At 40.1% G+C, this 26932-nt stretch overlaps 1 protein-coding gene across 3 annotated transcripts in view; it reads right to left on the reverse strand.

Moving 5' to 3' along the window:
- MAL2 (mal, T cell differentiation protein 2) overlaps positions 1–26932 on the reverse strand; it is a 70032-nt gene that overhangs the window by 22101 nt on the left and 20999 nt on the right. For 2 of the 3 annotated variants that reach the window (XR_014793241.1, XM_084864986.1), the window contains exon 1: positions 1984–2220. Coding sequence is in view for 2 of the 3 variants with exons in the window: in XM_084864986.1 (XP_084721112.1) it covers positions 1984–2115 (132 nt within the window). In the remaining variant the exon portion in view is untranslated. Of the gene's footprint in view, positions 1–1983; positions 2221–4865; positions 4955–19699; positions 19838–19936; positions 20020–20510; positions 20674–24846; positions 24957–26932 lie in introns of those variants that run through there. The other variant, XM_084864985.1, reaches the window with a different exon arrangement.

Raw genomic sequence — 26932 nt, forward strand, 5'->3', positions numbered from 1 at the left:
TTAAGTGCAACAAGAGTTGAGAAGTAACCACTGGGCTAGATAAATAGAGATGAGGGTAAGGGAGAGGAAATAGATGAACCTTCCCCACGCTTTTCTCCCTCCTCCCAGAATTAGGCAGTGCTTCTGAAAGTGTCACATGTCCACAGGTGATTCCTGAGCTGGAATTTGATTTGTTGGCACATGGATGAGCCTTCTTTGCATATACACACACATATAGTTCCTTATATGCATGTTTCTTTACATGCTTTACATTACATACATATATATATATATATATATATATATATATATATATATATATATATATGGGGGGGTGTAAATACATAACTACTTGAATAAATATTAGAAAGAAAAAAACATAACCAGCATATCAAATTTGAGAATTCACATATATTATTGCTTAAAATGAGCCAAGGTAGGCACTGAGGTTTAGAGTGTGAATCTATTTAAGTGAACGTTCTGTAGATTCTAGTACAGAACAAGCGGCATGTGGATAGAGGGCACAAAGTTCTCAAAGAGGTAGGCGATCCTCTGGAGTTTGGGGAACATGGAATTAAAAGTAGCCCAGAACCTGCACAACCTTCCTCCCCAGATCATCACTGTTCTCCACGGGTCTCCCTCCGCACAGAGTGCCGTCGGCACAGAGCCATCCACTGCCCACGCTTCTCACATGGATGCCAGCGCCTCCTCCAAGGCATTTTCGAGGCTTCCGAAATGGGCCCGGACGCAAACCAGCCTCCCCTCGCCTCGCAGTCACGATCCCACGACTGATGTCATATAACTCACTCATCTCCTTTTCCTGATTCAAATCGGAGCTAAACTTAACTTAGCCACCTTCACACAATGGGGCAGGAAACCAATGCTCACAAGGTGTCCCAGGCCCAGCAGCACAAAAGGGAAACCGAAGCGACCCAAATCCAGGTTATGCAAACTCAGAAGGAGAGGGGAGAGCGGGGAGCTAGGAAAAAAGCCCAATCCGAGCAAACAAAACTAGCCCGGGAGAGAGGCGCTGGCATTTCACTCTATTTGCAGTTCTCGGGGCATGATGCAACCCTAGGTTGCCCAATTTATGTTAGCAAAGTTTCCCCTGGTCTACGGCAAGCTTCGAAAGCTCCCACCTCCGTAACATTCCTTTAAACTTGTCCCAGTCTCCAGCCGGGGAAGGCTGCCCTCCGAGAGCCAGGTGACCTCCTCTTCACTCAGGCCCAGCAAAGTGTGCCTAGGAGCCTTGGGTGTGTACAGGTGAAGCAGGAAGAAGGAAGGCGCAAAGGGCAGAGGCAGGCAGGCAGACAGGAACTTGACAGCTCCGTTTGTACCTTCCCCTTGCATTCTCACGCCCACTTGGTTGGAAACTCCCCAGGGCACCTTCCACGCTTCACTCCCCCCACCCCCCGCCTCCCTCTGGAGCCCGCTCCTCTCACCATGGCAAAGGGCACTCAGAATGGCAAGCAGGGAGCATTGGATGTGCCCAGGTTTTCTCCTGTTACCTCCAGCCTCCCCTCCACCCCCCCTTCCACAGCGAGGTAGCCTTCTGGTCACCAGCCATAGCTACACCTTTGCATGCACCACCCAACAAAATGGCAGGTTAGCAACAGGCAAGGCCGAGCGCGCCTGCCCTGGCTCTAGCCAAGCGCGGCCGCTGGCCAAGCCGCCCGGGGTCTCTGAAGGCTCATCCCTCGAACGCCAACACCCTTCTCTTCTCCAAGTCCCTACAGCTCAGTCCCGCCGGGCCACCTGCTCGGCCTCTCGGGGCCCTTTCCCTCGCCAGCCGGCGCGCAGGTGCCCGCGCCAACAGGTGCCAGGCGCGCGGCCCGGGCCACAGCGCCGCCGCCCAGCGTCAGGCGGAGCGGGCACCGTGCGGGGCTCGGAAGGGCGCGCAGGGAAGGTCACGGGGAGGGGGCTGGGGCGCGCAGAGGCGGCACGGGGGGGCCAGGGATGCCGCGGCCGGTGCCCGTTCACCCTCGCGCAAGCTGCCCCACTTACGATCTCCAGGCAGACGAAGGCGCCCGAGTAGGTCCGCAGGATGTCGGGGCCAGGGGGCAGGGTGAGCCGCGGCCCCGGGAAGGACACGGCGGGGTTCGGGGGCGGCACGCCTGGCGCTCCGCCGACCGACATGCTGCCGCTGCCGCTGCTGCGTCTCCGCGCGCCGCCGCCGCCGCCCTCCGCCCGCCTCCACTTCCCGGGCTCCCGCCGCCGCCGCTCCGGTCGGCGTGGTCCGCGCGCGCCGCACGGGAGGGGGCGTGGACGCGCTGCCCTGGGCCTCGCGGGGCCCCGCCCCTCCCCGTCACGTGGGTCCAGGTGAGCGCGCCACCACCTGGCGCCGGCGCGGGTCACGTGTGCAGGTGCAGCCTCCACCTGGCGGGTTCAGCTGCTCTGCTTTTCCTGCGCCTCCTCCGCGGATCAGCGCCTGGTGCTCCTGGAGCCGCTCAACAATCCGCCGCATCGCGGTGCTCCTGAATCTGTTCTTTCCATCCCTTTTCATCTCTTCCACTGTCCTCCCCCAACACCCACAGCTCCCCTACCCCTGCCTCGGAAGGTAAAATCAAGGTCACTGGTCACGCCTAAAAATCTGCTTTCAATGGGACTCTTTGTTAAGTGCGAAGTTTCAAACATCATTGGCGCAGTCAGAGGGCTCAGCTCCATCACCTATTGGCAGAGGATGTAGTGCGATGTGCTCACCTGTGAAATGGGGATGAGGACGTCTGCCTGGTGTGGATGCCCAATTGATATAACAAGAAAGAGTTTAGCACATAGTAACACTTCTTCAGTGATAGTTGATAGGATGACTGCTACTTTTTGAATTTTTACACACACACAGATATCACGTTCTTGTGTACCTATGATACTGTGGAGGTTATATTTTGCATGTCAAACTTTAATAATTAATTTTACTTAAAAAGTCTGTGCAACCATATTGGTGATTGCCAGAGGGAAGGGAGGCTGGGGCACTGGGTGGAACAGGTGAAGAGATTAAAAGTACAAATTGGTAGTTACCAAACAGTCATGGGCATGTGAAGCACAGCATAGGAAATACAGCCAATAATATTGCGATAATTGTGTGGTGCTAGGTGGGTATTGAAAATACTGGTGGAACACTTTGTAAAGTATATGATTGTCTAGCCACTACCCTGTACATCTGAAATCAATACAAGATAATACTGAAAGTGAACTGTAGTTGAACATTTTTAAAAATAAATTTTTAACAAGTCTGTGTGTACTTTGAATTCCCTGTCCCAGGTTATTCCAATTTTTATCTTTGTTTTTAACGTCAACAGTTTGTAAGTGAAATAAAGAAGATGAGATTAAGATTCTCAAAGATCCGCTGAAAATAAAGCAACACACACCAGCACACACACGTAGACAAGGTTGGGAAAAACATTAGTTAACGTCGTCAGACCTTCTCCAGATGGAATACTGATCTTGTCTGTCAGGTTTAGCCTCTATGTGTTTACCACTATGCACTATTCAGCAGATTCTAGTCATTCTACCTCTTTATTATCTTAATAAGCGAAACTCTTAGGTGTGGTGGCAGCATCAGGGTAAAAAGCCACGAGACAGGGTGTGGGTGAAACCTTTTGAAAATACACCTCCTATCTTCTCCACCTCTTAGTCATCCCTTCCTGGTTTTTAATGTGTGGTATTTACTTAATAGGACACTTAAAGTTTTCGGAACAGATTTCTTTCATTAGTAAACCCTCTCTGGGTTCAGACCCCAACTGGTAGGGAATAATCTTCCTGTCTGTTTTATTTTATTTTCTGCCTAACATTGCTCAATAAGCACCTAAAGAACCTTCAAAGAGAAGAATTCTACAAATAATTCATAATGGAGATGCTCAGTAGCTATAATTTTCTCCCCCCCCCCCCAATTTTAGTGAATAACTTAAAGTGACTTTGGAGCTCCTAGAAGTGCTAATGACCCAGAAGAGCCTCAATTATGCATGTTTTAAAATTGCCACTAAGGGGACAAATGTTCACCGTGTCCCTCCCAGCATGCTCCTTGCTATACCAGGTGTCCCTGGTCATCCCCAACCATCCTGCTTTTCCTCTTCTGCATGCTTCCACAATGACCAGTGGAGTGAAAACAACTGTCATTGAGCCCCTTCTATTAATGTAGCGTATTCTTTGCTTGTAAACTAATTCCTTCCTGGTATAGTTTCCCTGTTAAGATCGCTACCCAAACTTGTTTTCTCTTAATAACACCAGTTTCAATCTAATAAAGGCCCTGGCGGGATAGCTCAGTTGTTTAGAGAGCCACCCTCATACGCCAAGGTTGCAGGGTTTGATCCCCAGTCAGGACACGTGCATATAAAAATCAACCAATGAATACATAAATAAGTGGAATAACAAATTGATGGTTTCCTCTCTCTTTCTCTCTCTCAAAAAATAAAGAAAAACATTCGTCGACACTCTATTCCCCATTCTGTCTCTTCCTCCCATACTTGAGCATGCGTTCTTAACAGTTTCACTTTTTTGCTCTTCCTTTATTCATCTTGTTGCTATGCTCAGACCTCTAGTATGACTCTTACCTTGCTCACAGACTTCCTTTGGATCCCATTGTTTGGAATGTCCACGTCCATATTCAGGACACTTTCAACAACCTTGCTGCACAACATCTGGATCCACCGTGACTTGGGATTTTGCTACTGCTGTTCTCTTGAATGCTGACATTCTATTGGATGACTACATAACCCCTTCATTCTCAGTCTCTTGGCCTCCAGTCTTTTTGTCTTTCCTTTTTCTCACATTGGTCCCATTCTGGCTTTTCTGACTTTCCTATCCACCCTGTGCTCATGGGAAGGCATTTTATAGATGCTTGTATTAATCTCAGGGATTGCCTCCCATGTTGTATTTTACTATAAACTTACCCACATTGTTCCATATATTCCTTGGCTTGGGTTCAACCCACCATCTATGTGTGTCCTCTTTAATTCTGCTCGAACATTGTCCAGAGTTCCTATAAGAATGTGATCATAAGGACTAATTAACATAATTCCCAGTTGTCACTTTCTTCCACCACCCCTTCCTTTCTTTCTTTCCCCTATTATTTCATAGCTTCTTTCACTTTTCCCATCTTTATGCCTGGCACAAGTAAACAATATGCACGTTGAAGAAAAGTAAATCCAAACCATTTCAATTTTCCCTGCTTTCTTTAAGTTTACAAAAAGTTTGAGGACATCTAACCCGTAATACTTGTTTCACTGAAAACAGGATCATCAATCCAGTTATTCAAAACAAACATGTGGGCGTTGCCCTTGGTAACTCCTCTCATGCCACATATTTCATCAGACATATTGTCTGGCATTCTACCATCTTATTGTCTAGGATATATCTACTTCTCTCCACTGTTCTCACTCTATTCCTCTTCACAATGTTCCCCACCCTTGTATTCTCTAGACTACCAATCAGGGTGTTTTCAAAACACAAAATTGATCACAGTCACTCTTCTACTTAAAGTTCCTCTGAAATTCCCCACTGTTCTCAGCATCAATTCCAAACACATTGGAATGCACTAAAGGGATTTCTGGAGTGTGGCTCCCAATGTGCTCTCTGACCTCCCAAGTCCTACTGACCCACCTACAATTCCAATAACTCTCCTGCCTCCAGACCTTTACACATTCTCCTCCCTCTAATGGGACATTCTTTCTTCTTACCACTCTGGATCCCACATCTGTATCCTGGTTAGCTCCTGTGGGTCATAAGGGCATTTCTGTATGGCAGCTTTCCTCTGCTCATTGAAGATCATGCAGGGTCCCCTCCCACCCAGTGTGTTTCCATAACCTGATGTTCATACTCCACACAGAATATCTAGTTTACTAAATTGAAATTGTATTTGCACTTGTCTCATATCCCTTATGTAACAGGATTTTAATTTGGAAAGTTCATTGGAGGTGTCAAGAAATGGTAAATAACAGATAGCAATGTGAGCTGTGAATAAAAAGTTTTAAAATGGCCTGATTCAGAACTGATCAGATAATCTATAAACCCTTCACTTCTATCAAGATATGAAAAGCAACGTGGCCGGTTGCTCAGTGGTTAGAGCATTGGCCTGCAGATTGAAGAGTCTTGGGTTGAATACCCAGTCAAGGGCATGTACCTAAGTTACAGATTCGATCCCTGGCTCCAATAAGGGCATGTGTGGGAGTCAATCAGTCAATATATCTTTCTCTCATCGATATTTTTTCTCTTTCTTTCTACACCTCTTCCCCTTCCCTTTGACTCTCATGAAAAATCAATGGGAAAAATATCCTAGTTGAGGCTTAAAAAAATAAATAAAAGAGAATATGAAAAGCTCAGGAATGAGGATTTAGAAAGAAGGTGATTTTGGGGAGAGCTGTGCTGGGAACCACTCTTTACTCTCTCCTCCTCCATTCCCTCCCCCACAAGTTAGGGAGCAGCTGAGATTTATTTGAATTACCAAATAGGAGCTCCAGTAATATCAGCTGCCCATATAAACTCCATATTTACATTTCTCTGCTTCAGCACCATTACTCTCCTCCCTTTCTTCCTGTTTCATAAGAAAAATCTCTTTCCTTATTCAAAGTTGAGCCCCATCTCAGCTTTTCATTATTTCCCCTTTGTACTCTCCTTAGGAAATTAATCCATTCATTTTCTCTTCTCTCTGTTCAATATTTAATGTTCCACTTTCCACTTAATCTTCCCCCCTCTATGAACATATTCAAAATTCCCTTATCATCAAAAACAGAGAGGATTAAAAAAAGAAATGTTTTATTCTTGTACCAGATGTTCATAAAAGGGGTATTAAATTTGTTAATAATTGTTTTATTAGGGGGATGAGGTATTCTAGAAGACTGGGAAACAGGCAGAAGAAGATCTTTCTGCTTAAAAGAAAATCCTTGAACTTTCTATCTAATAGAGGCTAATCAGAATTCATCTGTCAGACTCCCTGAATCTTTTGGAGGAGCCAGGCTATACGTCAATGAGAAATAAGGATAAATGTGGCAGAGAATGATGGCCTCTTCAAATCCCAGAGTAGCTGGCTATACCCCAGTCCTCAGGATGAGCCAGCCTAGTCAAATGCAAGAGTTGGTCTCCAACATTTGATGAAGGACTGATGCATCTCCAAGTGTAAACCCTGATGTTGCAATTCCTACTGCTAGTTTGGTGTGTCATATAACTGGAACTATAAGGTCTGGACCCTAGTGTCTAGGGTAGAGACAATATCCCACCACTTACGACCACTAAATGGGCAGGATACAGTTGAAGCCAAGTTTCTAACACATCACAATAGGGGATTACACCAGGGAGGAGTCAATCCTTCTTTAATCATGGAGCTTAAGTTCACAGCGCAAGGTTTAGGGTCATCTGAATCTTATGACTGGCCCTGCTATAATGAATGAGCAACCGGGAACCTGTGTATCTGCCATTAATTCTATCTCTGATAGTTTTCCTCCAATCAATGCTATTCTAGCTGAGCTGTGTATAGGGGTGTGTATGAGCATGAACATTTGTTCTAGAATTAAATAATGTTAATCATACCTTTGTTTAAATTGTTTTAATCAGGCTTTTTTCCTTTTTATTATTATTATTATTTTAATCCTTACCCAAGGATATGCTTTTATTGACTTTTAGAGAGAGAGAGGAAGGAGAGAGAGAGAAGAGAGGAGAGAGAGAGAGAGAGAGAGAGAGAGAGAGAGAGAGAGAGAGAGAGAGAGAGAGAGAGAAAGAGAGAGATATCAAAGAGAGAGTAAAACATCCATTAGTTGACTCTGGTACATGCCCAGGCATTGAACCTGTAACCTAGGTGCTATGTACCCTGACCAGGAATCAAACTCACAACCTTTTTGTCATAATGGGACAATGCTCAAAAAAATTGAGCCACCCACCTGGCAAGGGCTGGCTTCTTTCCTTCTTAACGTGAGATCAGACATTGCATATTGAAGAGCTCTAAATTGAGGGGAAAGAAATAATTTCAAAAATTAGAGTTTTATTTGAAGTGATGTAGGGTAAACGTGGAACTCAGTGTCCCTGCCTTTAAATGCTTCTTCCCTGTCCATGCCTACCACCTTATAAAACCTGCTAATCTGCTTAGTTCAATAACTTTTTTACAGTTTCACCACCCACTTAATTCTTTAGACCTCTGGCTTTTGTTTGCTTTTCTAAGATCTTATCTCAACTGCTTCTAGCCAGAATCTCAATTTCTGTCGGCCTAGCTTTCACAGAATGACAATTTATTTACATCACATCTGTGTGGTTTCTTCTCACCTGTTATCCCTGCCTCAATAGGAAGGACCCTGACTCAGTTCCCACCATGGCCTCCATCAAGGCGTGTGCTGGTAAATGGTTAACAACCATCTAGGGCAGAGGTGAGCTCTCATTTGTAGCACATGCTGACTTCAGTGAGCAAACATTGCCACCCTGGTCAATTTCTTTTTTTTAATTTTTTTAAATTAAATTATTATCTGTGTACATATCTTACCCTGGTCAATTTTGAATGCTCCACCTGAAGTCCCTGAAAGTGGAGGCATGAAGAGGTGTACAGCAATACACAGATATGACATATTAGATCACCCAAGAGCATAGATGACAAGAAAGCAGGGAACCAATTAGGAATTATCCAGTAGTTGTTACATTTATCATGGTATACTTTACCTACTTCTAAGTTTATATAATTTAATTTAAAAAATTGCTGTGTTTAATAAGCAGCCTGAGGGTTTCTCAAAAATTTGACAGTCTCATAAGCTGGTACAGGCGTGCCCCAGGACACTACTGCCTCCTTCCACTGCCCAGGAAGAGGCAAGCGAAGTAGCTGGTTCAAGGGCAGAATATGCCCAGAAAATGAATCATAATGGGTTCTCACCAAATTGAAATTTTCTTGAAGATATGCCTGATAACATACATCACACTCACACACACACACACACACACACACACACACACACACACACACACAAGAATCAGAGGCAGAAAGGGTCATGTTGAAACTCCCAATTTGACTCTCTGCAGTAGTTGCTCCCTGTCTGCTGACCCACCAATGATTGTGTGACTGTAATAGATTATGAAAATATGCTTTATATGCCATTCATCAGTCCCACTACAAACTGGGACTGAATGGGCTTGGTTTGATATTTTGATGACATAAATGGAATTTAGTCTGAATAGACTTGTTATAATTTCACATTTTTTCTGCAAATAGATGTTAAAATGAATTTTTTCCCCCAAATTATATTTAAATGATTCTCTTAAGACATTTTAAAATTTATTTCCAAACTAGATGCCCCTTGCAGGAAGATTCCTGCAATAGGGTTTCCTGCTGCAGTCTCTGCTGCTCCTCCAGCTTCTTTCTCTTCTTCTTCCCACCTCACCTGCTTCCCTGGCTTCTCCGCAGCTTGGCTTCTTTCTACGCTGTATTCAGTCTTCACTCTGGCCTGAATTTGCAAATTAACCGTCATCTTGGTTGGGTTAATTTGCATACTCACCCTGATTGGCTGGTGGGCGAGGCTTGTGGGTGTAGTAGAGGTATGGTCAATTTGCGTGTTTCTCTTTTATTAGAGAGGATTCTTCTCTCTTTGTCTGGGCATTGCCTTAAGAAATTAGGGAACATTTTATTAAAAGAGTCTAGGTTTGCTAGAATGCTAACTCTAAACACATTAGTAAACACATATTTATCCTCCTTGCATAGACTTTCCCTGCAGCCTTTCTACATATTGTCTTTAGCTATCTTTCAGGTTTTCCAAACTGATTTATAGTCAGTACAATCATTAGAAAGCAGACCTCCCTTTAATTAAACATATTTTATTACAATAATTAGTGTGCTGTGCACTCATTAACTGGAATTATCTATCATTTTCTTCTAAGCATTGATTTTTTTTCACAGCCTTAAACTGTCTCAGGAACCCTCCCACACAGAGAACTTATCAGCTTCTCTGTTCAAATGCATCCTCATTTGAACATTAATAAGCTCTTTTTTTTTTCTTCTTATTTTGAGTCGCCAGTATTATCCAAAGAAACAATTTTACCCATTCTTTCTTGTTTATACGATAGTTTACTTCCAGGATTTTAATGAAACTGGTTTTTCAATTGTTGTCCCTAATAAATACCAAATGTATGCAGTTGAGAATGTGTATATTTATTTTCAACTTTACAATGGGGCATTTTGATACCGGCTAGTGAATATAGTTGAAAAATTAATATCTATGAAATATTGAAACTAAATTTTATATTAAGGTAAATATCTAACTGCAGGATGCCAAGTTCATTTGAATTTAAAATAAACAAAAAATAATTTTGGGGTATAAGTATGTCCCAAATATTATATGGGAGATACTTACACTTTTTAGAGAACGATGCTTATCTGAAATCTAAATTTAGCTCAATGTCGCTATATTTTTATTTGATGAATCTGGCAACCCTAGTCTGTGGTCACATTTGGTCAGCAGGCTCAGAAGTTGGGATGGAGAGCTGGGTACAGAGCAGGGGAATTCAAGAATAGACTGGAACCCACCGGCACCTCTGTACCTGCCCCTCATCACCTCTAGACAATGATAACCAGAGTATGTTAGCCACTTCACTTCCACCTCTCATATCTCAACCAAATCTTTCCTGTGGCCAAACTTACCCTGGAACGAAGGGACTCCAGGAAATGGGATTCCATTGACGAGTACACCCACCCTCCCAAATTTTGCAGTAAGTGGGATAATAAATATGAAGTCTTAGAACGGCTCCTACATATGATGCACATTCATACAATGGTCATGCTTTAATGTTGCTGTTATTTTGCTGTTTGTGTCGTTTTAGCAATTCTGCCAGATAGAACCTTGGGCTGAGAGGGTCCTGGGATTTGATGGAGAGTTGAGAGTCAGTGGTAGGAAGTGTAGCATAGGACTGAAGGCAGAAAGAGTTTCTTTACTGGAACAAAAGACAACTTTGCCTTGTGAGAATAAAAGAGAGATCTCTTGGGATAGCATGCCATTTCTCCCAGACAAGCACCAAGGCCTGAAGTGAATGATGTGCTAACAGTGGACTCTTGTGTGGGTTGATACCTTTGGTCATGTTGTAGTGACTGTGTTGTAATGTAGTGATTGTGTTGCTGGCTACTTTAACATTGGTTTGTGTCTTTCATCTTTTCAATGCAAATAGAAGTGTCTGAAAATGGGCTGTGAACAGGTTGTATGGCATTATTTTAGATACATCCCTCTAGGTATGGTATTCCTAAGCTGCTGTGGAAGAGACCTGATTTAGAGATTTATTTTTAGCTATCAAAGGGATGCCTTACTACCTGCAGGATCATATGGCATCTATGGCTCTTTCCCAGGGTAGCAGCAGTCTCATTTTGCTTTTGGGGAACTTCTTTCTGCCAGCAATGCTAAGGTTAGTGTTCTTGGCTTAGGGGCGACCATGTGATCTAAGCTTGACCAATTAGTTGTATGCTCCTTGGCATGGAGACCAAAACCAGCAACAATGAAAAGCAGGATTTTTATTTACACTGCCTGTGAACTGTGCCTGTTCCACTGTACATTTCTGCCTCCTAGATCCTTGCTACCAGCATGGGCCAGCAGCCTCCGTATTGCCTGGGAGCTTGTAAGAAATGCAGGGTCTCTGGCCTCACCTCAGCTCTACAGAATCAGAATCTGCATTTAACCAAGATCCCAAGATCGCTCAGAAATGTTTGCATGGTCCATATCTTTTATTTCTGACTTATCAAGTGTCTACCCATTTAACGGCATTAAGGTAGGCTCTTAAATATGCATCATGGAATGAGTGGTACCTTGGCCTCTGGTACAGAAATATTGGAATGTTCACCAAGTCAGTGTTTTCTGGCTTTCTTAGGGCTTTATATTTCCTTCAATAAACCACAAGTCCCCCATCTCAATCCATGTAGCTTGGGTGGGGATAATTCAATTCTTGCCTCCAACGGCAAGAACATGGCAAGGCCATAGATGATTTACATATTCCATTCACAATTCAAACCAGTACCCTGAAAGTCAGTCTTGTGATTCCTGTTGGGGTGTTTGGGAAAGAGAACCTGTGGTTCCATGGATAGTTAGTTCTAAGGATTTTGTGAACCTGGTCATTCCAGGGCCCATCTATGGACCTAGCCAGTCGAAAAGCAAAGCCAAACGGAGAGGAAAACTGCATCTATAATGAGGAGAAAAATTCCATCATGGTCATTTCATGTGAACTGATCATGTTCAACTGGGCCCCGTTTTCAGTTACATGAATCAGTACATTTCCTTCTGTTTGAGCAAGTGGGTTGGACACACAGGTAAGACAGGGCAAGGCCAAGGCCACAGCCTAACTGACTTGACTGGTAAACTAACAGCGGGCCGGTTTGAGATTCAGGAAGTTTATTACTTACACAGAGAGCAGTTGGGAGAAGAAGAAAAAGGTGCCAACTCCCCAGGTCCGTGTTCCATGCACCAAAGAGGATGGCAGTAAAACAAAAGGAGCCAGACGAAGAGAACATAAGACCCTCTGTTGCTGAGGAGCCCATTCTAGACGCAGCTAAGATGTTTTCTATTCTGCATCTCTCTTCTGAGGAGGGTGGACTAAAAGCCCCATGTTCAACAGAAATCCAGGAGGCAAGGAGGGGAGATAGGAAGATAAGAGGTAGATGGCCTCATAGATGTTTCTTAGAGACCTTTGTTTTCTTGTGTTTCTGGTGAATCACAAGTTCTTTTGCCAGGACTCAGAAAAGACTTTGCTAGTTCAGGTATATGCAAGCTCTCTGGGCACACGATGGAGCAGTTCGCTCTGAAGTCCTGAGTGATACACCATTTTTAGTGAACATTTGTCCCTATTTTTGTTGGTAGTACAAGTTTCCTGTTTAGGGACTCCTCCCCACCTTGAAGGAAAGCCCACCTCCCAGTGCAGAAGGTAAAAATGCTAGCTACTCACTCTCTGACCTCCCTTACAGTCTGGATTGAGCATGCTATATAGGATCTCCTGATCAGATGCACCCACTTCAGGCTTTGACATAGAAGCCAATGTTGACATGAAGCTGAGACCACACAGAATCTATCATGATGAGAATGACCATCTCTGTAGCATAAATACCAATACATTTCCGTGGCTGTGGTGACAGCTGCTCTCCTAACAACTTCCATTATCTGTGGGATATAGAATTCCTCAGGCATTTAGAAAGACTTTCAGTATTGTTTGGGGGGTGGGGCAATGTTTCCCACCTTTATTCTTGGGATTTTCAAGAGATTCCCTGAGCAACTCAATAGCTTTTAAGAATACCTTTTTATGTGTAAAATGAGAGTTTCTTTCAATTTCAAATAGGATCTTTAATGGATATATATATCTTCTCAGACAAACTTTCATCTACCTGCCTCTTACCTATTACCTTCCATTTACCATCTACATTACTCAGGCCATCCATTCATTGATCAAAAAGCCTTCTCTATAAGGAGTCTTTATGATCAAATTCTTCAAGATCTAAGGAAATGCATTTCTAATGATGGCATTTCTGGTTTCATGATAGAAAATGTGTGTGATTAAAAAGGTTACATGTCTGTTAGAAAAAATAGAAAAAACACATTAGAGTAGAAGAAAATGATCTATAATCATATCAGCCAATACTTGTATTTTCATTTTCCAGTAATTTTTCTATGCATATTTGCACAGTGGTGATAATAGCATCTAAACAACTTACTGCTTTCTTCTTTTATGAGATATCATAAACATTTCCCACACTATTAAAAAATTCCCAAGTGATTATCTTTTGTGTGTTTATAGGCTGTTTTTAGTATTGCACTATTATAAATATCTCCTTATTTTTAATATCTTTGTTCATAGAACACTTTTTCTATCAGGTGAATTTCTTAGCATATATTCATAAAAGTATTATTATTAAGTAAAAATCATGAAACTGTCTTGATACATATATCAAAATGTTTTCCAAAAATTGCTAACTTAATAGTCAAAATCATATTTTAAATGGATACATGGCAAAGGGTAAGGAGATTATTTACAAAATAAGGACAAAATGCTCTAATGAACATATGAAAAAATTCAACCTTTAATATTAAAAAATTAAAATTATGCTAACTTTTAAAAAACATTTTAAATTTATACACACACACACACACACACACACACACACACACACATATATATATATATATATATATATATATATATTTAAATATATTTTTATTGATTTCAGAGTGGAAGGGAGAGAGATAAAAAGATCAATGATGACAGAGAATCATTGACCTGCTGCTCCTGCACACCTCACCCTAGGGATCAAGCCCTCAATTGGATATGTGCCCTAACTGGGAAACATAGGTTGATGCTCAACCACTGAGTTATGCCAACCAGGCAAATTATACAAACTTTTAAACTATTTTGAGGTGAGGGCTTGGGGAAATGTTTACATTTTATGGCTGTATCTCCCTAAGAAAAAGTCAGGTATATATATATATATATATATATATATATATATATATATATATATATATATATATTATTGATTTTTTCCAGAGAGGAAGAGAGAGTTAGAAACATCCATGAGAGAGAATCATTGATCAGCTGCCTCCTGCACAACCCCCACTGGGGATGTGCCCACAATCAAGGTACATGCCCTTGACCGGAATCGAACCCGGGACCCTTCAGACCGCAGGCCGATGCTCTATCCACTGAGCTAAACCGGTTTCGGCAAGTCTGGTATATTTTTAAGTAATTATTTTAAGGGGTGTATTTAGGCCCATACCTATTTTTATCAGATATATCAGGCCCACACCTATCTGCTCTTTTTTTTTTTCCTTACAATGACCTTGTGAGGTAGTGATAGATTTGCCCTTTGCTTGTTTATATCTTATTGAGTACAATATGCCTGATGCAACTGGGAAAGGATTTTTACAGCAATTGAGAAGGACGGTCTCTCCCCCATCACCCTACCCCCCTCTCCTCCCCCCCCCCCACACACACATTACCACTACGACCACCAGCATCACCCCAGGTGTCAGGAGGGATAGTACAAAAATGTTGGAGATACTTGGAGATCTCTGAGCAATACCTTCTCAGACAGACAAGTTGCTGGCCCAAGTGAGAAACTCAAGGGCAGAACATTTGTTCTTTATTTCCTCCTTTCTTTATCAATTGAAGAGGAATCTCATATGAAAGATTAATCCCTTTTATTTCTCTAGATTAGAGATCTCTTCTCACACCTTGCTCAGTCAGTTTTCTCCCCCCTCCCAGTCCCCGCCCAACCACTCTCTGTTATCTTTCTTTTTTTTTTTTTTCTTCCCACTTCCTATTATCTCATTCCCTTTCACACAAAGTCCTTGAAATTATATGGTGCTTTCTTCCCTTTATAGTTAAACTTAAGAGGGAGGTATATTATCATGGTTTGCATATTACCACTTCCTCTATCCCATATCCCTTTATTTCACAACACACATAATAAATTTGGCTTCTGTTTACTCTCTCATCTCAGATTGAAATTCTTCAAGCCAAGGTCACTAATGATCTCCTAGGTGTGAGAACCAGTGCTAACTTTTTTTCTTTTTCTATCTTTTAATATAACAACTTTATTAAGAAATAATTCATATATCACACATTTGACCTACTTAAAGTATACAAAGCAATGGCTGTTAGTATATTCAAAGAGTCCAACCATTGCCACAATTATTTTTAGACCATTTTCAATGGCACACACACAAAAAAAAATTCCATATCCATTAGCAAACATTCTTCATTTCCCCCAAGCCTTCCTGCCAGTTCCAAAAAAATCACTATTCTATTTCTGTCTCTATAGATTCACCTATTTTGGACATTTAATAAAAATGGAATCATAACATAGCCTTTGTGATTGGCTTTTCACATTTACCTCATTGTTTTAAAGGTTCAATCATGGGTAGCATATTATAACAATACTTTGTTTATTTGATTGGATACTATTCATTGAATGGACATACCACCTTTTATTTATTCATTCATTAGTTGATAGTTATCTGAGTTGTTGCTACTTTTTGAATGTTATAATGTTTCTATGAAAATTTGTATACAGGTTGCTACTTTTTGAATATTATAATGTTCCTATGGAAATTTGTATACAGGTTTTTAAAAATATTTTTTATTTATTTTAGGGAGAAAGGAAAGGAGAAGGATATAGAGATAAAAACATCAACTTGCTGCTTCCTGCACACCCCCTACTGAGGATTGTGCCCCCAGTTGGGACATGTGCCCTGACCAGGAATTGAATTGGTGACCTCTTAGTTTGTGATTCAGTGCTCAACCACTGGGTCACACTGACCAGGCTGTATGGATATATTTTTAATTCTCTTGGATATATATGTGCTGCTCATTCATTCAGTCACTTTTTAATTTTAGCTTTCATCTCTAGAAATTCCGTTTTGTTTCTTTAATATATTTTTCATTTTTCTTTTTTTATATTTATGTTTTTCTTTAAATCCTTGAGCATATTGAAATATATACATACAATAGCTGTTGTAATACTCTTCTTTGCCAAATCCATCATCTCTTTCCTTTCTGTGTTTGTTTCTGTTGATTGACTCCTGCTTAGGGTTATATTTTTCTGCTACTTGGCATGGCTAGTAATTTTTGATTAGATGATCAACATTTTTAATGTTATATTGTTGACTGGGTTTGTTGTTTTTCTTTAAAGATCGTTGAGCTTTTTTTGTGGCAGGTAGTTTTGTGACTTAAAGATTGATTTGATACTTTTAAGGCTTATTCTTAACCCTTATTATAATAGGTCTAGAGTGAGTCTTTAAGTCTAGTTAGTCTTACTACTCAAGTATAAATCTTCCAGAGTCTCTACTGAATGCCCTAGCCATTATCAAAATGTGGTTTCTGGACTAACAAACATCACATCATCTTGTTAGTAATGCAAAATCTTAGGCCTACTTCAAACTTACTAAACCAGAAACTCTGGGGTTGGGCACAACTGTATGCATTTTAACCAATTCTCCAGGCACATGCTAAATTCAAACAATACTTCTCAAACTTTCATGTGCATATGAATCACCTGAAGATTTTGTTTAACTGCATTTTCTGATTCAGTAGTCTAGAAAATCCTGAGATTATAAATTTTTCACAAGCTCCTAGATGCTATTACTGCTGTTGATTATCTGAACTCGCTTTGGGTAATAAGAATTTAGAAACTGTACTTTCAGCCACGGAGTCTGATTTCAATGGCATAAGAAGGTTTAATTATTAAGTAACCATATAATGATGAGTAGACCCAGTCTGGAATTTCTGTATTAAGGCTCCTATTTACTGAAACTGCTACTCACAAAAATATATATTTTAGGTGAAAGCAGTATAGGAATTTCTCTTAATTTATAAATCCAAGTACCAGTATGAGAAGAACATTATACTAGTTATAAGAATTTAAGATACTTTGCTAATCATTTTATTATATGCTGGACACTGCCTGTTATTTCTTTAAGTCCTTCCAATAACACTATGTAGTAGTATCATTATTTGTGATTTTTAAATATTTTTTATTGTAATCTCTGCAGCAGAATCTCAGATTAAATTTCTTGCTTGATGCTATCCAACTAGTAATTGGTTAGCATTAAATTAAAATCTGGGCCTGTCAAACGAAAATCCCCAAATGAAAGTTTTTGTGCTTATTGTTTGGCTTTATCATTTTAGTTGGAATACGACTTAAGAAATAAAGAAATAAACAAACAAATGAATTTACTGTGTGATGGATTACCATGATGGATATAACAAATCAGACTTAAACATGAGTTACAAGTCAATGCCTCCTGGCACAGTGCCTGTATTATAACCCATTTTAAACAGGAGCCTCTGTACCAGGCTTCCACTACTTTAGAAACATCCCGTACTAACATAGGCATTCAGTTATTGTCTTTATATTAACTAGTAAAACAATACTTTTGTTTTACTTAGAGGGAGGGGTTAACCTTGGCAAATAAAGGGAAGACTTTGAAAGGACTGGCAAAAATCAGATCTTTATATATTGTGGCCAAAGCTATATTACCTCTATTTCAAAGTCAGGGCAGTTTGGTTGCAAAATTGGAATGGATCAGGGTTCCAGGAAGGAAAATGGATTTGCTCAGTGTGCGTCTCGGTTCTCATTCTCTCTCTCTTCCCCACACCCCCACAACACAAGCAAAGGAACTGTGTTCTCTGGAGTAATTACTTTATAGCCTGAAGCATGAGATTTGATCATTCATATCTTGCATTGGATCAGAAAACACATTATTATTAGTTAAAAATTTATCTATATATTTTTTAAATATCAAACCAGTACTATGCCCTGAGTTTTGGCCGTTGCATATTAAATTTTACAAGTTGGGTAACTGCTACTGGAAAGACTCACTTTATGAAAATTATTCAAACCCTGCTTTTTATGGAGCTAAGATTCTTTCTTAAATCTGCTGAGCTCCAGTATGAATGGCCCTAGATGAAGAATGCCCCAAACAGATCATCCCCTGAAGTTAATATATATATATATATATATATATATATATATATATATATATATATATATATTCTTATTTTGTCTCTCATATTTCTTTCTCAAGGTTAAAGGTAAGCTAAATGGACCGTCAAGATTTTATAGCCTTGTGATTCTCTAGCTATATTATTTTTATTTTATTATTTATTATTATTTTTTAATTCTCACCCAAGGACAGAAATATATGTATATATGTATACATGTATGTATGTATATATATATGGGCATGTATACTAATATATATACATATATAATATGCTTTTAAATTGTTTTTTAGAGAGAAAGGAAGGGGGGGAGAGAGAGAAAACATTGATGTAAGAGAGTAGCATTGATCAGTTGCTTCCCTTATATACTCCGACTGGGAATTGAACCTGCAATCTAGGCATGTGCTCTGACTGGGAATTGAACCTTTAACTTTTTGGTGCATGGGAAAACACTCAACCTACCAGACCACCAGGCCAAAGTTCTAGCAGTATTCTTTGACCAAATTTACTCTTAAGCCATTAAGTTTGTAAGAAATAACTGGGTTTAATTAGATCAAAACAGAGAGCATTACTAATTAATTGTAAAGCTTTTTATGACTTAATTTGGAAAAAGAACTAAACATTTTTTAAATGCTCCATGGTAGGAGATGCAGGAAACAGACCGTAGTTTCTAAAGATCTTTTGCTGAAGAATAGGGTACATCAGACCTGCAGGCCTTGAGCTGGAGAGTTCTACAGGTGCTTAAAAACCAGGAAGCTATTGCGCTGTGCTTGGCAGATAGGGGTTTTGGTGTGCATAGTGGAGCTCGGATACTGAAACCAAGTAAGTAGCTCAGAGCTGGGAACAGACCAAAGAGGAAATGGGGTGTACCCAGGTGAGCAGCCAGCAATCAGGAGGCTACAGGCACCCAAGGGCAAAGTAATATGAAGTTTCCAAAGTCTGGGAGGGCAGGTAATAAACTGAGAACACCACAGGGAGGGAAAGCCAGGGAACCAGAAACTCAGCAAGCTGTGTGAGCACTGGCACCGACAACAAAGACCTCGATAACAGGGGCCAAGCCCTGCTTATGATGTAGTTGGAAAGGCATGAGCCAAAAGAATCTGACCTCAAATTCCTCCCCAACCCCGCCTTGTGACCCCAAACTTCTAGCCCAGTGTCTCAGTGCCAGGCACAGAGAAAGGAGAAATGAATCACCAGGAGATTCGGTTTCTCATGTACAGAACAGGGGTTTTACCTGCCTCCACAGGGTTGACATAAGGACACAATAAATGAATGTAGTAAAGATAGCAGGAAATACCTAGCATGCCTTGAACCACTGCTCCGTAAATACTGGCTTCTCTTTCTTCTCTTCGATAAGGATCTTCCATATTTACTTTCAGTTGGGGCAGGAGACCAGGAATGAGGAGAACCCGTAAAGGTCAGTGGTTTATGGAGGCTGAAAGGAAAGCGAGGAGCAGGAGAAAAAGGCTAAAATACTGACACGGGGCTGGGAATGTGCCAGGGGCAGGGAGGTGTACGTTTAAGTTGTTGGTACCTTTCAGAAGTAGCTTTCAGCTGGAAATTTCTGTCAGGACAGGACTGTGGGATACTTTCTATTTGAACTAAAATAACTTACTGCTTAAAAAAAAAAAAAAAAAAAATCCTGGTCAGTTTCTGTTTGTGATCTCTTGGCCTTATTTTCATTGTCAATAAAGTTTCTCCTAGGAGCAATTGAGAGGAGTGTATACTTGTGCAATGGCTGGTATGCAGAGGTAGGAGAACCATTTAGAAGTTGTGTTTGCAAAGCAAGTGTGCTGTCTTTACTTACATAATGTGTTATTTAGGGTGGGCTTACAAGGGAGTTGATAAAATTAATTTTCCACAATAAAAAGTTGATCTAAAATTAGATTGTGTGGTGTTATTTCTTCCTCCACATGTCAGTGCCCTGAGGCTAAAATCCAAATTCTTTAATATGACAGATAAACATTTATGATCTTCCTTTAGCATAGTGAGTGGCCTCATTTTTTACTGCTACATCTCCCATACTAGCCTGAGGCCTAACTAAACTATTTAAGATTCTGATAGTATCCCATGTTCTCTTTGGATTTTTGTAATTATTTTCACCCTACCTGCAATACTTTTCTTCTTCCAACTGTTTGCCTTCAAACACCTACTTATTGCTTTACATCCTACTTTGAAAGTCACTTCTTCCAGGAAGTCTTCCTCAAATCTCTTAAGACTGGACCAACTGTCTTCTTCACCATGTGCTTCTATAGTTTCCAGTATTTGCTTCTATTATGGAAAAAAAAAATCACATTGTGCAGTAATTATCTATGTACCCAGAAAAAAAAAAAACACAAAAAACAAAAAACACAACAAAAACAAAAACAACAACCACCAGAAAAAAAAATAAAACAAAACAGTGGATGTTGAGGGGATAAGTACTATCTGGTCAACCCTGTATCCCAAGTACCTGAAAGAGAGTATATATTCAATAAATATTTGTTAATATACTGACCCTGAGCAAAAAAATGTCCCAGCAACAAAAACAATCCAGAGCAATTTTGGTGGTAATAGAGCACATATTGGAACATCAGTATCTCTTGAATAAAACTAATTTAAAATTGTGCAGATGCCAAAAAAAAAAGCCTTTATAAGTACCATTATAGAATCAAACTTATATGTTTATGTACACATGTGTGTATCTGCTTTCATAAAAACCTATTGAAATTATGAAAAAAAAGTTAAAATTAGTTAGGATATTAGAGGTTTTCTTGAAGCTCAAATGGGATAATACAGTGAAATATTAACATTGTACTGACACATAATAAGCTGTAAATAAGTGGTCATAACCACTTAATGTTGTTATTATTAATGTCAGTGAAATGTTCAGTTTCCTGGGTTGTGTGAAGACCTTCCACCTAGGCAATATCCTTCCTTGTTCTGCATGTGACTGATCTCAGTTTAGGTTTCTGTATTCCCCAAGATCTCTCCTGCAGTTACTTAGCTTTCAACTCCTGGGTAATAGACTGAATAGTGTTTCCAAAGATAACCAGGTCCTAATGCCCAGATCCTGTGAACATTGCTTTATATGGCAAAAGAGGCTTTGAAATGTTATTAAATAAAGAATTGTGAGGTGAGGAGATTATTCTGGATTATTCAGGTGAGTCTCAATGCAGTCACAGGCATCCTTATACTAGGGAGATTTGACAAACAGAAGAGCCAAGATGCTGTAATTAGTTACAGCAATACGTCCTTCAACCATGTTGGAGGAAAAGGTCCATAAGCCAAGACGTGCAAGGACTGCAGCCCTGGAGGATGGAAAAGCTAAGGAAACAAATTCCTCTCTAGAGACTCCAGAGGGAGCTTGACCCTCCCTATACCTCGATTTTGCCCAATAAACCTGATTTGGGGATTCTTACCTCCAAAATTGTAAGAGAATAAATAGGTTGTGTTTTAAAACACTAAGTTTGTGGTAATTTGTTACAGCAATATGCCCTCCAAACCATGATGACCCATTCATTTGGTTTCCATAAGGAGATGTTTTTCTGAATACTCCTGGCCTCTTGCCCCTTGGGTATGTTTCAAGGGTAAATGCTATTTGCTGCCATTCCCCCTACACTTCTTTTTCTTCCATTAGTATGTTGTTTGTCTTCCCCACCACCTGTATCATCAGTTCTGTGAGGACAGAATCCAGGTTTGTTTTGTTAATCTTGGCTTCCTTAACCTTTTGCCTGGGGCATGGTATTCAAATGTGTGAAATTACTCAATGTAGACCATTGGCAGTTTCATATGATTCAATCTAAGGCTCTTAAAGTGTGCTGAATAAAAACATCTAAGAAGAGTTATTTAAGCTATTTAAGTGTCAGGAACTGGTTCTGAACCCCATCCCTGTCTCTTCAGTTCCCTAATCATGGAAGCCAGGAAGATCACGTGGGTGAGGGAGTCCCATGGCTAGAAGCCATGTCTCCAGTCATTTCTTGTCTTGTAATTACAATAGCTACATCTAATTACTGAATGCAAGCAAACTCAGAGTTATAAGACAAAAAAAAAAAAAAAAAGGACTCTGGATTTCATCATGTAGAGTGTTTTGCTGGAATTAGCTCATTAATCTTGGCAATAGCCCTACACATCAATGCTGTTTATCCTCACTTTACAGACAAGGACATTGAGACACAGAGAGTGTAAGTAGCTTGTCCAGGGCCATGTTACTTGCTAGTGGCAGTGCCAGGATTTAAGCTCCATATGATTCCAAACACTGCTCTCCATTGCCTTGAGAAGCATCAATGAGGCAGAGGCATTAGCAGCACAAGGTAACATATGAGACACTTGTGTGTGTGAGTCTGTCTCTGGGACACAGCACTCGAGGGAGAGTTGATCTCTCAAATTTTATGAAAGGATTTTCTAGTACATCTGAGTAAAATGAGTTCCAGTGTGAAAAGGATGCAGTGCTGCTGATAACTCTGTCCTGAAAATTAGTAAGTTATTTTCTGCAAGCATAGGAGCTAATATTTGTCACCAGAAAACTGACATTTCACAAAACCTGTAAGTTTAAACAGTTCAGAAAGGTCACAGGAAACAAGAGGCAAAGAGAATGATCTCTTTGGAAATAAAACAACTGTATACAAAGCTTTCTTTGGAGAACTAATAATATTTGGGTAAAAGTAACAAATTTAGATTATTGTGTCATTATCAATAAGATTTTTTTTTTAGAATAATTTCCCTAGATAGGTTTATTTTCCTCTCAGGTTTAAGGTATAATTGATAATTAAAATTGTATATATGTAAGGTGTACAGTGTAATAATTTGGTATATGTATAGCTGTGAAATAAATGCCACAGTCAAAATAAGACACCCATCACTTTACATACTTTTCTATTATTTTTGTGGTAAGAACACTTAGGATGTACTCTCTTAGCAAATTTTAAGTGTACATTACAGAATTATTAACTACTAGAGGCCCGGTGCATGAAATTCGTGCATGGATAGAGCTCCTAGGCCTGGCTAGCTATCAGTGCTGGTCAGGGCCTTCTGGCTGCTGGCCGGAGCCTTCATTTGCTCCATGCCACCCCCTTGTGGTCAATATACATCATAGTGAGCAGTGGAACTCCCAGTCAGTCTAAGTCCCGAGGGGACAATTTGCATATTAGCCTTTTATTATATAGGAAAGTTAACTAGTGTACATTCACAGAATATATTCATCTTCTGTGAAACTTGTATCCTTTGACTAACATTTCTTCATTTCCCCTACACTCATGCTCATGGCAACTACCATTCTACTCTCTGTTTCTATGACTATGACTTTTAAAATTCCACAAACAGGTCTTACCACCCAATATTTGCTTTTTTACATTTGACTTATCATAAATAAGTATCTATATAGCAATTTCTTAAGACCCACTATTTTATGAAATTAAACAAGGTTTAGCAAAAATTTGTTAGGTGGGTTTTGAGTGATAATGATAATTGATATATCACTGCAACTTGAATGCACTACTTGAGACTTGGGGGTTGTGTTATAGTGGAGGCTGTTGGTCTAGTCTACAGAGACTAAACTCATGATGCCAGTACATTTCTTATTGTCAACATTTGAAGTCACAAATGTCTAAGGTGTTTTATTCTAGTGTATTTAGTTGAGCCTATTCTAAGCATCAAGAGACCAAGTTACATAAAAAATGAAAAGTGCCGAAGGTGAGGGAGTGTGCTGTGTCTTATCTCCTGCAGCATGCGTTCCCACAGTAATATCCTTTTTACTATCTAGGGAAGTCCTGATGTTCAGACTCCCAATGCAATGCTCACTTGCAATTTCCTTCCTTTTCACTCCAGAAATGAGACAGATGGTGAGGGGCACTTAGGATCCACATTTACTATATGCGTAACACCATCTAAATTAAATGGAACTTTCAACTCAGTTTTGTCAAAGGCAGTATTTATTGAAAGCCAGCAATTTACAAGACACATTGATAGTCACTGCAAAGAACTAAAACTGTTGATTGATTGCTGTTAAGCAACTGCCTTTTCTGGAGCATATCGGAAGTCGAGAGGACTGCCTCTGAGCATTTATTATACTGGGAGGTTGGGATTGTGAATGGAGTTTTGTCAGAGGTGTGCTTCTCTAGGCCTGAGTCTATGCTCAGGAAGTCATTCAAATGTGAGAATTTGATAAATATTTACTGTGTAGGTGCTCTGTGCCTTTCTCTGAACACAAGCTCCAAAAAATTTTAAATGAATGGGCATTTAATGGGTATTTATAGAGCTCCTGTCATGTACCAGGCATTGTGTAGCGGATTCACGGTAGAGCTAGATTCTCAGTCCCTGCCTCAAAGAACATGCACAGGATGACATGTACAACAGAGAGGCAGCAGCAAGATGGTCAACAAAGGGGCAAGTACAAGACAGCAGAGCCCTGGTCAACTCAGTTTCCACCACTATTTTCATTTGCTTCTCCAAACGTTCATTTCCTACCTTGTCCAACTTGCTCAGCACCCAAGAGGCTGGTCTGTTATTGCTACTCGATGTGATTGCTGCCACTTTCCTCTGGCTTCATGCCATGCTTGGAGAGCACCCCTAGGGAACTAAAGAGGGGAAAACAGTGAGGTCATAATATTTACCCCTCACTCCTTCCCAGGGAAAGCCATTAAGAATTGATATCTTTGAAACTGCTGAAAGTTATACAGACCCACCTTTTATATGTAAGATAAATAATCAAAATAGGTAGTACATGTTGTTGATGAGCATAAATTAATCAGGAGGTTCTGCTAAAATAAAAAATAGCAAAGTTCTATTCAAAGGTTTTAGGATTTGCACATCAAAAACACTGCCAGGTAACACCAGAATGTCCTGGGGGGAAAAAAATATACAATGTAAGGAAGGGCTTCAACTGTATTCTGTGGATACAGAGTGAGTATCTTCTCATCTTTCATATGTATGATCATTTTTATCAATTGCTACTGGGGTTGCAATTGTATTTGACAAGAACTCAAGGCCCAGGAATTTTCCAATAGCTGGCTAACACCTTCATTAATTCAGAATGCATTATATCAAGATTATAGTCTAGAAAAAAATAATTCTGTTTATTTTTTAAAAGACTTTCCACCAAGTCCCGACATAGTCTTCTTATCATATAATGATATGAGAACACCTTTTTAGCATGGGCTAGAGTCAGTAGGACAACTTGTCTCCCTGGCCTTTTGTCTCTAACTCTACATACTAATCTCAACTTTCCTTATTAATACTATGATGGTAAGTAAAATAGATTTCCCCCAAAAGAAAGGAGAGCAATTATTTACTTAAATTTCTTGTACTAACAACGAAATAACATGGCCTGAGCTTGTTCTTGGACTTGATCCCTGCAAAGCAGCAAGTCTAGTTTGTGAGGTCGATGTGTAAAAATAAGTCCCAGACACCAAACACTACTTCCTCACTACTGGCATCATGAATTAAACTTGTCCTAGCCCCATTACATTTCCCTCTTTCCAATGGGATATGTACAGCTCTTCAGTTCTAACGTAGCCCTTGCTAATTCTATCATCTTGAAGCAGTTATTTATTATTCCTAAGTATTAATGTTTTTATCTAGGAATTAAGATATCTCATTTCAGGGGTGTTTGGGGGAGGAAAGAAAAGACTATAAAAGACATTCCTGGAATGTAGCCAGTACTAAAAAAGTGTTAATTTTCCTACAAAGCTTTTTCAGGTTAGTTTGCTTTTAGTATTAGTCACCTTGACCTTAATTTTTTTTTTTTAATACAAATCAAAAGCAGAGGTTAATGGGGGAAATAGGGAAAAAAAAAAAAAGGGAAAGGATAATCTGCCAACTGGATATACACCCCAATGAACAGTCATTGCCTGTCTGTCTGTCATTTTCCCCTCCTCCTGGAAAATGTTGCTCCACTCTCACTCCCTCCTTCTGGGAAATGGTCTTTCTCCAATTTTGACCATCTAGTCTGAATGGGAGCTGGCACTTCTTATAAGTCCCAGCCACACATAAGGATCTGAGATGAGTAAATAAATCCAGAGTGACAGGACTCGCTGCCTGACCTTAGCTGATGGGTCTGGGAATGAACTCTTCACTCAAACTGGACAAAATAGTTTTTTAACTTGGAAAAAAGAGACAGCAGGAGTCAATCATTTTCTGGTGATGACAATGAAAGATTGAAGATGGAGTTGCTGCCAGATTCTATATTTTCTATTAGTGGGAAAATCTTTCATAAGAAAATAAAGCCAACATGTGGATAGAAGACATGTAGTGTTTTCTGGAGACATTGAAGTTTCTATTCCCAATTGGCCCCTGGGCCATATTTGCTTTTTTGTGTAGTTATAAGTCTTCCAATAAATTCCTTTTTTCTTTTTTTCTTTTTGGCTCAACTAGTTTTCTGTTGGCTTGCTGTCACTTTTAACTAGAAGTAAACCTGACTTAGAAAATCCTTTACAAAAAGTTAAGACCCCATAAATCCTTACTCCAGAGCTAACAGGAAGTTCTAGAATGTGAGTGAATAAGAGAGCCTGAAGTCAGGCTGTTGAGGAGTGGCTATTGCCTTACCTGGCTCTAA

The sequence above is a fragment of the Pipistrellus hanaki genome, assembly GCF_964339955.1.
Source record: "Pipistrellus hanaki genome assembly, chromosome: 17".
Lineage (NCBI taxonomy): Eukaryota > Metazoa > Chordata > Mammalia > Chiroptera > Vespertilionidae > Pipistrellus > Pipistrellus hanaki.